At 45.6% G+C, this 13,296-nt stretch overlaps 1 protein-coding gene and 1 long non-coding RNA gene across 2 annotated transcripts in view; one reads left to right on the top strand and one right to left on the bottom strand.

Annotated features, from left to right (window-relative positions):
• PIP5K1C (phosphatidylinositol-4-phosphate 5-kinase type 1 gamma) overlaps positions 1-6,775 on the top strand; it is a 94,064-nt gene extending 87,289 nt beyond the window's left edge. Inside the window, exon 18 of the mRNA XM_087875277.1 lies at positions 6,050-6,775. Within this exon, the coding sequence (XP_087731403.1) occupies positions 6,050-6,058 (9 nt within the window). The 3' untranslated portion in view covers positions 6,059-6,775. The remainder of the gene's footprint in view (positions 1-6,049) is intronic.
• The window catches only part of LOC148116338 (uncharacterized), a 28,249-nt gene extending 16,377 nt beyond the window's left edge, over positions 1-11,872 (bottom strand). Inside the window, exon 1 of the long non-coding RNA XR_015729287.1 lies at positions 11,563-11,872. This is a non-coding gene — a long non-coding RNA (uncharacterized LOC148116338). The remainder of the gene's footprint in view (positions 1-11,562) is intronic.
• Positions 11,873-13,296: the final 1,424 nt, after the last annotated feature.

Consider the following 13,296-nt stretch of genomic DNA (forward strand, 5'->3'; position numbering starts at 1 on the left):
GTAATAGTAATGCAGACTTAGTGAATAGTTTGACAGTGTTGAGGGAATTATTTGTTTAGCAGAGTGATGGCATTCGGGGGAAAGAACTGTCCTTGTGTCTAGTTGTTCTGGTGTAACAGTGCTCTATTGCGTTCTTACACACTTAACTGTTGCAGCATCCCCATAGTCACATGTTCAAAATTAGGACGCTTGGCAACTGACTCCCTATTTATGACAGTTGCAATGGCCCAAGGTCATGTGATCACCTTTTGTGACCTGACAAAGTCAGTGGGGAAGCCAGATTCACTTATCTGTGTTACTAACTTAGCAACTGCAGTGATTTATTTAACTGTGGCCAGAAAGGTCATAAAATGAGGTAAAATTCACTTAACAAATGTTTCACTTAGCAACAGAAATGTTGGCCTCAATTGTAGTTCGGGGAAAAACTGTCAGACTCAACCCCACCAAGACCGAGTGGCTGTGGCTTCCGGCGCCCCGATATAGTCAGCAGGTGCCATCGCTGACTATTGGGGGTGAATCTTTGCCCCCCACAGAGAGGGCTCACAATCTGGGTGTCCTCCTGGACGCACGGCTGTCTTTAGAAGAGCACATGACGGCCGTGGCCAGGGGGACCTTTTATCAGGTTCGCCTGATTCGCCAGTTGCAGCCCTTTCTGGACCGGGACGCCTTGCGCACGGTCACTCATGCCCTTGTCACCTCCCGGTTGGACTATTGTAATGCTCTCTACATGGGGCTCCCCTTGAAGAGCACTCGGAGGCTCCAGCTGGTCCAGAATGCGGCCGCGCGGGTGGTTATGGGCGCAACCCGTTATGCCCATGTGACACCCCTCCTGCGTGAGCTGCACTGGCTCCCGGTGGTCTTCCGGGTGCGATTCAAGGTGTTGGTTACCACCTTTAAAGCGCTCCATGGCATAGGACCCGGGTACCTCCGAGACCGTCTTCTGCCACCAATAGCCTCCCACCGACCAGTTCGTTCCCACAGAGAGGGCCTCCTCAGGGTGCCATCAGCCAAGTTATGTCGGCTGGCGACGCCCAGGGGGAGGGCCTTCTCTGTGGGAGCCCCAGCCCTGTGGAATGAACTACCCCCGGAAATTCGTAAGATCTCCGACCGCTGGGTGTTTCGCTGCGCATTGAAGACCCTGTTGTTCCGCCAGGCCGGACTATCAACACAATAGTTTTAAATTGGGGTATTTAAATTTATTGGGGTTTTAAATTTGAGCCACTTATTTAATTATTTTAAATTTTATATCATTGTTTTGTCTGTGTTTTTAAATAGGCTGTACACCGCCCTGAGTCCTTCGGGAGAAAGGCGGTATAGAAATAAAATAATAATAATAATAATAATTATTATTATTATTATTATTATTATTATTGTTGTTGTTGTTGTTGTTGTTGTTGTTGTAAGTTGAGGACTACCTGTAATCAGGAAAGTGTAAGACCCGAAGCCTCAAAGATACGGATGTATACCCACCCACTCAAAGATTGGCTCTCTCCTGTATCCCAGTGGGTGCCGTTATGGCAACATTGAATTTGGACACCCCCAAACCTCCAGGGATCAGGAAATGGAGGCTCACAATTTGGGTGTCCTCCTAGACTCACAGCTAAGATTAGAGCAACATCTGACAGCTGTGGCTAGGGGGGCCTTTGCACAGGTTCGCCTGGTGCACCAATTGCGAACCTACTTGGATCAGGAGGCTCTCCTCACGGTCACTCATGCCCTGGTCACCTCACGGTTAGATTATTGCAACACGCTCTACATGGGGCTACCCTTGAAAAGTGTTCGGAGACTACAGTGGGTCCAGAATGCAGCCGCGTGAGCTGTCGGTGCACCTAGGTACACCCACATTACACCAATTCTCCGCGAGCTGCACTGGCTCCCTATTGGTTTCCGGTCACAATTCAAGGTGTTGGCTATTACCTTTAAAGCCCTACATGGCTCAGGGCCAGGTTATCTTCGAGACCGCCTTCTACCGCACAGCTCCCACCGACCAGTAAGATCCCACAGAGTTGGTCTCCTCCGGGTCCCGTCAGCTAAACAATGCCGGCTGGCGGGCCCGTGGGGGAGGGCCTTCTCTGTGGCTGCCCCAGCTCTCTGGAACTAATTACCTCCTTAGGTCCGGACCATCCCCACCCTATTGGCCTTCCGGAAAGTGGTGAAGACCTGGCTTCACGTTGATATCGCTATGCGATCTGACGAGATCCGGCCATGAATGGTGTGAATGGGTTTTAATGTCTTTAATGTTTTTAATTTTTAAGTGTTTTTTATAGTGATTTTTTGAGTGTATTGTGAGCCGCCCTGGGTCTTTGGAGAGGGGCGGCATATAAATTGAATAAATAAATATAAATTGAATAAATAAACCACAGCAGCAACACTTCCCAATGGGTGGTAAATTATGTCCTGAGATCCACTGTAAATGCCTTGGCTTTGCTTGTCCCAAAGGTGCATTTCAAAAAGGCAACTCGACTTTCTCATATTTTTTTTCCTTCAAAACATTTTGTTTCTCATCCAAGAAGTTTCTCTGGTTCTTAACTGAAGTTAGAAGCTGCTTGGATGAGAAGCGAAATGTTTTCAAGGAAAAAAAAAAAAACCCAAGGAAGGCCAGTTGCCTTTTGGAAAAGCACCTTTGGGATAACCGTGACCTGAATGAGAGAGAATTTCCATACCTTGACTTCACTGAATTTCAAGAGGTCTACCGGATATTGCTCTAAAGTTTTAATTACAAGGCATCCAAATCCCAAACTAAGTCAAAAAAAAAACCTGATGCTAATATTTGTAGCTTTCCAAGCAGGGGTGTCAAACTCGTGTTCACGTCGTCACGTGAGATATGATTTCCCCCCCCTTCGCTAAACAGGTGGGTGTGGCCTGCGCAATCCGGGCCGTGAGTTTTGACACCCCTGTTCCAAAGGATGCCTTCTGATCCAATATCCAGGGTCCTTGGTGCTCTCTGAATTTGGTGGTTTTCTAACAGACATTTCATTACCAAAATATCTAACAGCATCAGTGCTGAAGGGAGTAGAATTTGCATTACCTAATTTGGTAATAAAATGTCTGCAAGAAAACTCGAGAGACTACCAATTATTCCACAGTTCAATCCTGAGCTACAAATACTCTCTTCCATCAATCCAACCTCCGTTGACAAAGCAAAAGAGCCTTGGTAGTACAGTGGTCTAAAGCACCCTTTTATTAAGACCAGCTGCCTGCAATTACTGCAGGTTCGAATCTCTCCAGGCTCAAGGTTGACTCAGCCTTCCATCCTTTCTAAGGTAGGTAAATTGAGGACCCAGTTGTGGGGGCAATAAGCTGACTTTGTATAAATATACAAAAGGATGAAGGCTATTGCTTAGCGCATTGTAAGCTGCCCTGAGTCTCCAGAGAAGGGCGGCATATAAATCAAATTTTAAAAAAAAAAAAAGAGGAGGACACCCAGACTGTGAAGGACTTGAGTTTCTCAATATCCTCAATATCTTTCAGCCAGCACTGTTTTGCCATATCTGAGGCCTGATCTTCCTGTCAAACGAGAGGAAGGTGATCAGCAGCTACTCCTATCAGTCCTTCAGCTCAATGGTCTTGTTCTTATGATCCTCCCTAATTTTAAGGGCTACATGATCACCTGACTATATTTGTTACCCTCAGTGGATGCTCCTGTCCTTCCAGAAGAGAAAGCCCAGAGATCTGGAGATACCTGTGGGTCCTAGGAAGGGCAATGTCCATCAGGGTTCCAAGTAACACACCCAATCAAACTCCAAGGCAGGCAAGTTCCTCGAAGCATGGATTTATTAAACATGTCATATTGGCACGCCTGGCGAAAACCCGACTCTATAACTCCCACAGTTTTTCCCCGTGTTAAAAATAAAGTTTTTCTTTCCACACACACACCCATGAGTCCATCACATGGTCCAAACAGGTCATAGTCCAAGTGTAAATTAGTCCCATTCTCCACCTTTCTAACACCTGGTGAGAAAGTCCTTGGTTCCCAGAGAAAAGAATTTGTTTTGGCTACAGATCGCCAGCTAACTCTACTTCCCAGTTCCCGTTCCCACAGCTCTACCCAGCTCTGCTGTGGCAGCCCTGAAGGTGCTAAAAGAAAATGGCTTCAGGGTTGACAATGTCCTCCCTTAAATGACGACCAACACAAACTAAAGGCAAGGTGTGTGGTCCTTGTATATCCAACTCCCTATAGAAGCCAGGCTCAGCATGGAGGACAATCTGCTTTAGTTCAAGGAATTTAGATGCAAGAGCCCACAATAGGGTAGATTTTCTGGAATGGTATTCAGAAGTTGTGACCATTAAGGCTTCCATTAAGAGAGGGAAGCAGTAATCGGGGGTGTCCCTAAGAGAGTTGGAAGGGACCTTGGAGGTCTTCTAGTCCAACCTCTTGCTCAAGCAGGAAACCCTAGACCAGGAGTCTCCAACCTTGGCAGCTTTAAGACTTGTGGACTTCAACTTCCAGAGTTCCTCAGCCAGCTTTCCTGGGAGTTGAAGTCCACAAGTCTTAAAGTTGCCAAGGTTGGAGACCCCTGCCCTAGATTATTTCAGACAAATGGCTGTCAGGCCTCTTCTAAGTCTCCAGTGATGGAGCACCCAGAACAGAAAGCAAGTCATTCCACTGATTTATGGTTCTAGCTATCAAGAAATTTCTTCCTAGCATTGGAGAGCGATGAACCTGCGTTGTCCTCTACTCACATGAATTGATTCATACAGGGTCTTCTCTACTAAGACCCTCAGTTACCCACCAGTATCAATGGGAATGGGGTGAGTTTAATCCAGTGATTAACGCACCAGGCTAGACACCAGGAGACGTAAGTTCTAGCCTTGCCTTCAGCACAAAAACCAACTGGGTGACTGTGGCAATCACCAGCAGATGATGAGTTCTAGTCCTGCCTTAGGCATGAAAGCCAGTCGGGTGACCTCTGTGGGGAGAACCCCCAAATCCCACTATTGGCTGGCCCTGCCCACCCCAACTCGCCCCTCCCAGGAGTCCCCATGCAGCCCATTTTGGATGCAGATAAGTGCAGGGTTCGCATGGAGGCTCAGGGAGGGTGAAAAACAGGCCTATCTGAAGTTCGGGAAGGCCAGAAACAGGGCCATTTCCAGCCTCCAGAGGGCCTCTGGAGCCTGAGGAGGCTGTTTTCGCCCTCCCAGAGGCTCAAGGGAAGCCTCCAGAGCCCGGGGAGGTCAAAAACGTCCCGGCCTGCCATGGTGCAGGAGGGCGACTAGGCCACGTCCACCGTGGCCAAGCCCACCCAACAACCAGGCAGAGAACCCCTTCCTAAAATTTTTGAAGCCCACCCCTGAGTATCAGGTATTTTTGCCACCTTGAGATATTAAAATAATAAAGACAGGAGATTGTCTCCACTAGAGAGAAAAAGACTTTGATGGTAAATCCCAGTGTACGGGTAGAGATAGCCTTCAACAACCGTTCGTTTAGTGACCAATCTAAGTTACAACAGCCCTGAAAAAAGTGACTTAGGAACCGGTTTCCACACTTACAACCATTGCAGCATCCCGATGGTCACGTGATCAAAATTCAGATGCTTGGCAACTGGCATGTATTTATGACGGTTGCGGTGTCCCAAGATCACGTGATCCTTTTTTGCAAAGTCATTCCCATTGAAACTCTTGCCTGAATTGTATCTCTGGGTGATTTCTTAATCGCCCTATTTCTCATAAATGAGGTAAAGAAATATGGGTCCACCACAGAAGAAACAGCTAAGCTTCCTGACCAGGAGGAGTTCTGTACTATCCAGCCGGTCATTTGTCACTCAATTTCTAGATTCAACTTTCACAACTGAGGTGAATTTGGTTTTTTGCCCAGGCAAGGAAGTAACATTAACAAAGACCCGGCCTAACAGGATATTAGACGAGAATTCAAGATGTACCAGAGCAGAACAGAGGAATTTATGATCTCACATTGTTTCCTAGTGATTTTTTTTTTGGTGGTGAGGATAACTCCCATCTGGGCCGCAGATCCTCCCCAGCCTTAATCTTAAAAGTGGATCAAGGCTTGAATCAAGCTAATCTGTGAGACTAAAATAAGTTTACTTTGCAGGGTTTATGAGTCACGCCGTCTCCGTTCGAAGCACAGATACGCTCATCATTCCCGGGAAACATCTCACAGCCACGCCACGCCATGTGCTTCTCCGTATCTTCCTTTTTAAATATTAGATTTTGGCTGAAGCATCCTTCAGTGCCCCAGAAAACGGTCCTTAGCAGGGATCAAGTTAAGATCTCCCTCGGATCATAGGACCTCACCTCAGGGAGAGCTCAGTAAATTTCAACTCAGGATGCCGTGAAAAAACTGTTGTGGCCCGCCAGCGGCCTGTGCGGATCGTGGCTCATCCCGACAACGAGGAGGCTGGTGTGGTGTCGCGCCAGCAGCCTGTGTAGCCGGCGCTTGCGTCGGACAGCGAGGAGGCCGAAGAGGATGTGGTGCCAGAGGCAGAGACTCAGCCAGGGCCTTCAGAACCTCCAGAGTCTCCTTCAAGTGGAGAGAGCGAAGTGGAGGAGCCTCTCCTCAATACTCAGGCACGCAGGGCTGCCAAAAGACAGGAGTAGCTACTCAGGAGGAGGAGGTCTACTCAAGAGTAGGGCTTGAGGATAATTGGCCACTCCCTTAGCCTATTTAAGTCCCACGCAGCTAGTGTTTTTTTGCTGGAAACAACTCGTATTTATAATCAGAGTATTTTGGTTTATCATATCTTGCTTTCTGGGCTGGTTGCCAACCTTTGCCGGTCTTGTTTATTCTTGCTACTTAATAAATTTGATAAGGACCGTTGGTGTGTGTCAATATCCTCGGAAATCCGGAGCTGAGGCAGAACAAAAACAAACAAACCCCAAACATTCAATTTGACCATGATTTTACCATCTCTTTTCTACATCAGGGGAAGAATATCTTAATTCCAGCCCGCCGGCATAATTTTCAGCGCCCCCATCAATTTTGACAACTTGGATGGAGTCCAATGTGTCTCCAAACTCAACTTTTTATTTCATTTTCATTTTCTGGATTGTCATTCTGGAACTGGAAAAGGGGGCTGTCCTCTGCCATAGCAGCCAACTTTGAGAATTTAGAACATAGAATTGTAGGGCTGGAAGGGGCCTTGGAGGTCTTCTAGTCCAACCCCTTGCTCAAGGTACGAGACCTTGTAGCTTTTCCTAGCCTCGCCATTGGCATGAGAGGGAGAGATCTCCACAAACTAGCCTTGTCTCCATTATAGAGAAAAAGACTTTGATGGTAAACCCCAGTGTACAGGTACAGATAGTCCTCAACAACCATTCATTTAGTGACTAAGTTACAACAGCACTGAAAAAAAGTGACTTAGGACCGGTTTTCACACTTATGACCATTGCAGCATCCCGATGGTCACGTGATCAAAATTCAGATGCTGGGCAGCTGGCATGTATTTATGACGGTTGTGATGTCCCAGGATCATGTGATCTCCTTTTGCGACATCCAGACAAGCAAAGTTAATGGGGAAGCCAGATTCGCTAAACAACTGTGTTACTAACTTAACAGCTGCACTGATTGTGCAACTGTGGCAAGAAAGGTCGTAAAATGGGGTGGAATTCACAGTTAACGATTGTCCTACTTAGCAACAGAAATTTGGCGCTCAGTTGTGGTCATAAGTTGAGGATCTACCTGTAGTCCTCAACTTTCAATCAATTAACATTTGAAGTTACAACTGCATGGAAAAAGGTGATTTATGATTGGTCCTCACACTTATAATTATTGTAACAGTGGTGAAATTCAATTTTTTTTACTACCGGTTCTGTGGGCGTGGCTTGGTGGGAGTGGTGTGGCTTGGTGAGCGTGGCAGGGGAAGGATACTGCAAAATCTCCATTCCCTCCACACTCCAGGGGAAGGATACTGCAAAATCTCCATTCCCACCCCACTCTGGGGCCAGCCAGAGGTGGTATTTGCTGATTCTCCAAACTTTCCACTACCGGTTCTCCAGAACCTGTCAGAACCTGCTGGATTTCACCCCTGCGTTGCAACATCTCTGCATGTGATTATGATTGGGTGCTTGGCAACCATTGTGCCTTTATAATGGTTACAGTGTCCAGCGATCAAGTGGTCACCATTTGTGACTAAGCCAGCTTCCAACAAACAAAGTCAGTGGGGAAGTTGGCAAGTAAGGTCACAAGTCGTGGTCATGTGATGTGTTGCTTAACAACATCACTTTAACGGGGTTGGACTAGAAGACCTCCAAGGTCCCTTCCAAGTTCCAACTCTTTTATTCTATTATTCACTTAACAACAAATTTTCTAATTCCTATTGTTTTAAGTAGACTACCTGTATTCTTATATGACATATTCTACTTTTCACATCCATTTCCTTTTATTTTGGGGACATAATAAAAGAGGATGATAAAATCTATTTTTTAGGTCTTTTGTTAGTATTTTTAATGAAGCTCTTATTTTTAGGCGATCAGCCACTAGAACATTTTGAGCTGAACAAGCAGGAAACTGGACTGATGCAATTCTTTGCATACTCATTCAAAAAATGTTTCATTGAGTATGTTGTTGTTTTTTTAAACTCAGGAAGAATAGATAAAATCTGCCAGTTAAAATTGGCTCCTATTGCATGCAGTATTGCTTTAATTAAAAAAAAATGTGTTGGTTAAATTATATTTCTTTTAGTTAAATTGTACTGGTCTAATCTCAGGCATGTCTATTTAGAAATGAGGCTTGCATCAAAAGACACCAAAACTGAGAATTAAAAATTAAATTCCTGGTCAGAAAGGTTCTTGTTTTTCAAAGATTACAAACAAAACTTCTTTGGCCACAAAAGGTTTAATTCAGGGGTGGCCTGCTGTGGGTTTGCGGGGATTTGGGAGAACCTCTAGCTAAGATTCTGTGCAGTTCGGAGAACCCCCAAATCCCACTCCTGGCTGGCCCCGCCCACCCTGCCCTGCCCTGCCCTGCCCTGCCCTGCCCTGCCCATCCCTTGAGTCCTCACGCAGCCCGTTTTAGATGCAGGGAAGTGCAGGGCACGGACGGAGACTCAGGGAGGGCAAAAAACGGGCCTACCGGAAATTCGGGAAGGCCGGAAATGGGCCTGTTTCCGGCCTCCAGAGGGCTTCTGGAGCCTGGGGTGGCCATTTTCACCCTCCCAGAGGCTCGAAAAAAACCTCTGGAACCCGGGGAGGGCAAAAAGCCCGCCCCTACCCCCGCCATGGTGCAGGAGGCTGACTAGGCCACGCCCACCATGGCCAGTGCCCACCCAGCAACTGGGCAGAGAACCCCTTGCTAAAATTTTTGAAGCCCACCCCTGGTTTAATTCAACATGACCTTCTTTCTTTATATCATATAGAATACTTTATTTTAATTGTGATGCTTCTGACATGAATAAGCAAACAAACCAACCTTTGTGGGGAGGATGCAATAGTTAGTAAACAATCCTATATTGTAAGGTTGGTGTGTCAAATATCAAATGACAGAGTAATAAGTTATGCTGCCCTGAAATCTTGAAAGAAAGATTTATTTTATTTAGGAAATTTATATTGCTGCCTATTCGCATACAGCGATGCAAGGCGGTTTACAGGAATATAAAAACCTCATATAAAAAACAATAAAACTAATCAAAGAGAGAATCATATAATAAATTAATAGAATACAATAGAATTTTTTATTGGCCAAGTGTAATTGGACACACAAGGAATTTGTCTTGGTGCATATGCTCTCAGTGTACATAAAAGATATGTTCATCAAGAATCATAAGGTACAACACTTAATAATAGTCATAGGGAACAAATAAGCAATCAGGAACAATATCAATATAAACCATAAGGATACAAGCAACAAAGTTACAGTCATACAGTCATTAGTGGAAGGAGATGGGTGGTATAATAATTTTATTATTACATGATAAATGTAATAAAATAACCCCTCATCCCTCTGCCCTGGCGACAACACTTCACATGAGCCATTGAATGGGCTCCAACCTGCTCTGGGTTCCCCAGGCCCGCTGACAGAACCAGGTCTTCAGCGCCTTCTGGAAGAGTGTTAGAGTGGGGGCTGTTCTAATCTCTGGCGGAATGATGTTCCACAGTGAGGGAGCCACCACGGAGAAGGCCCTTCTTCTGGGTCCCACCAGGTGTATCTCCATCGGGGATGGGACATGCAACATTCCCTGCCTCCCAGCTCTGGTGGGTCGGGAAGATGTGACCGGCAAGAGACGGTCCCTCAGATAACCTGGTCTCAAGCCATGAAGGGCTTTAAAGGTGACAACCAGCACCTTGAATTGCACCCAGAAGCAAATTGGCAACCGATGCATCTCCCGCAGGAGAGGTGATACATGACACAAAGGTCTGCACAAAATCATGCAGCCCGCATGATTATAGAACACGTTGCAATAGTCAAGATGGGAAGTGACTAGGGCATGAATGACTGTGAGTAGGGATTGTCGGTCCAGGAAAGGGCCTAACTGGTGCACAACCCACAGTTGCACAAAGGCCCTCCTGGCCACGACCGCCATCTGTTCTTCAAGCAGGAGTCACTAGTCCAGGAGAACCCCCAGATTATGCACAGGGTCTGTTTGGGGTACTAGGAACTAGCCATGGTTAGTTTTTGTTGTTGTTCAGTTGTTAAATTGTGTCTGACTCTTCGCGACCCCATGGACTATAGCACACCAGGCCCCCAGTCCTTCACTGTCTCAGAGTTTCCCCAAATTCATGTTCATTCTATTGATGACGCTATCTAACCATCTCCTCCCCTGCCGTTCCCTTCTCCTTTTGTCTTCAATTTTTCTGAACATTGGGGTCTTTTTCAATGAGTCCTCCCTTCTCATTTGGTGACCAAAATATTTGAGGTTCAGCTTTAGCACCTGTCCTTCCAAAGGACAATCAGGATTGATTTACTTTAGGTTTGACTGTTTTGGCCATGGTTAGCATGTTTAACCATGTTTAACTTTAACTGAATTAAATTTATTAAATTAAATTGAATTTAAATGTTTAAGTTTAACTGAGTGGTAGCTCAGTGGCTAAATCGCTGAGCTTGTTGATCGAAAGGTCAGCAGTTCAGTGGTTCGAATCCCTAGTGCCATGTAACGGGGTGAGCTCCCATTACTCGTCCCAGCTTCTGCCAACCTAGCAGTTCGAAAGCACATAAAAATGCAAGTAGAAAAACAGGGACCACCTTTGGTGGGAAGGTAACAGTGTTCCGTGCGCCTTTGGCGTTTAGTCATGCCGGACACATGACCACAGAGACGTCTTCGGACAGTGCTGGCTTTGAAACGGAGATGAGCACTGCCCCCTAGAGTCAGGAACGACTAACACATATGTGCGAGGGGAACCTTTACCTTTTAGCATGTTTAATTTTTCCTGGGAAGATCTGGTTAGTATAGATTTATTAGCGAGTTTAAGCCACCAGATTAAAACTGAGTCTCCTCAAGGTTAATGTGAAGATAAACTGGAGAGATGCCCCAGGGTGATCCCTCACCGTGGAGGTTCAAACACAAACAACTTCAAAATTGGTTCCATCCCAGGTGTTGGACATATTGCTGGAAATGTTGGAGGTTACGACATCCCTTTCGTGCAAAGAATACAATGATAAGGAAAACCCACCTTCATGGCTTTCAACGGTGCAGGAAATGCTCCGGAGAATGAAATGAAGATAGCGGTTGCTCATCTCAACGGGCTGCACTCCAGATGTCTCGAATCTCCAGGCAGGAGATATTTCCTCAAGCTACAGCAGAATAAGGAAGAGATCAAACCATGAGATAGATAGGAAGCAGACCTAGTCCATTAGTTTCCTCCACTCTCGGAGATGGTCCTTATGCAAAACCCCCCTCCCCCACCAGGTCTTCAGTTTCAACTGCTGGTTTATATCTTCCTTTTTTAGTTCACTCTGCCAGGTTTTTTTCCTTGTTGGGGGGCTGGGTGTCCTTGAGCTTTTGAAAACTGAGATGTTGTACGTGGCTGGGGCACCCAAAGGGGGAACTCAAATGAGTTCAGGCACCTTCCACCGCACTTTTTATTCCATCAGGCTGGCCTGGCCTAACTGTTTCCCTTTTTTCCCTTTTTAAAATGTAAATTTTAATTCGTTTTTAATTTATTGGGGTGTTTTAAATCTGTCTTCGGCCAAATTGTTTAATTCGATTTTATTCAGTTTTAAATTTTGTATTTGTGTTTTTTATCCTGTGGCTGTTCACCGCCCTGAGTCCTTCAGGAGTAGGGCGATATACAAATCAAATAAAACTAAACTAAAAAAACCTAAAAACTAATGTATTAAAATTTGATGTCAAGGTTTTACCTACGTAAACTAAGTTGTTCTACAGCCCTGGTTCTGTGAAATCTCATTCACAAGTTTCTTGTGAATTAGATTTCACAGAACCAGGGCTGTAGAACAACTTAGTTTACGTAGATAAAACCTGGCTAGAAAGAATATGCATATATATATAACCGTTTAAAAGGAAGAGACAGCTGCGATCTCACATTGCTCCTGGAAGCACGAAGCCGAGAACACCAGCCTGAAGATGACGAATGAGACTTTGTCGAAACGTCGCCAAGACACTTCCAATTTTACGTGGGAGAAGACCCAAATAACCAAAGACCTATGAGTGTGTCAGGGGTGGGTTTCAAATTTTTTTACTACCGGTTCTGTGGGTGTGGCTTGGTGGGCGTGGCACTTAATTTAATTTAATTTAATTAATTCAATTTATATGCCGCCCCTTCCGAAGACTCAGGGCAGCTCACAATACATGGGAAGGATACTGTCAAATCTCCATTCCCTCCCCGATCCAGGGGAAAGTTACTGAAAAATCCTCATTTCCTCCCGATCAGCTGGGACTTGGGAGGCAGAGAATAGATGGGGGCAGGGCCAGTCAGAATTTTTACTACCGCTTCTCCGAACTACTCAAAATTTCCGCTACCAGTTCTCCAGAACCGATCAGAACCTGCTAAAACCCACCTCTGAAGTGTGTGTATAACACGGACACACACATATGGACACTGTGTTTCCCTGAAAATAAGACCAGGTCTTATATTAATTTTTGCTCCCAAAAAGGCATTACAGCTTATTTTCCAATTAGGTCATATTTTGGGGGAAGTAAATGCTTCAACAACCCTCTAAAAGGATGCAAATGACCAGCTGTCTCCAAGGAGTATAAATCCTTCCATTCCCCACCATCCAGTCAGACCTGAAGAAGCTTCTTGGATGAGAAGCGAAACGTCTTCAAAGAAAAAGAAGAAAGTCCAGTTGCCTCCTGAAAAAGCACCTTTGGGAGAAAAAGGGGTAATTCTTCCCGGACTCTTAGCTCCTGTTTAAGGAGCAAATGGAAATCATGGCAGTGTTACCTG

This window comes from Pantherophis guttatus, chromosome 1 (genome assembly GCF_059756535.1).
Source record: "Pantherophis guttatus breed Tessera chromosome 1, ASM5975653v1, whole genome shotgun sequence".
NCBI classification, from domain to species: domain Eukaryota; kingdom Metazoa; phylum Chordata; class Lepidosauria; order Squamata; family Colubridae; genus Pantherophis; species Pantherophis guttatus.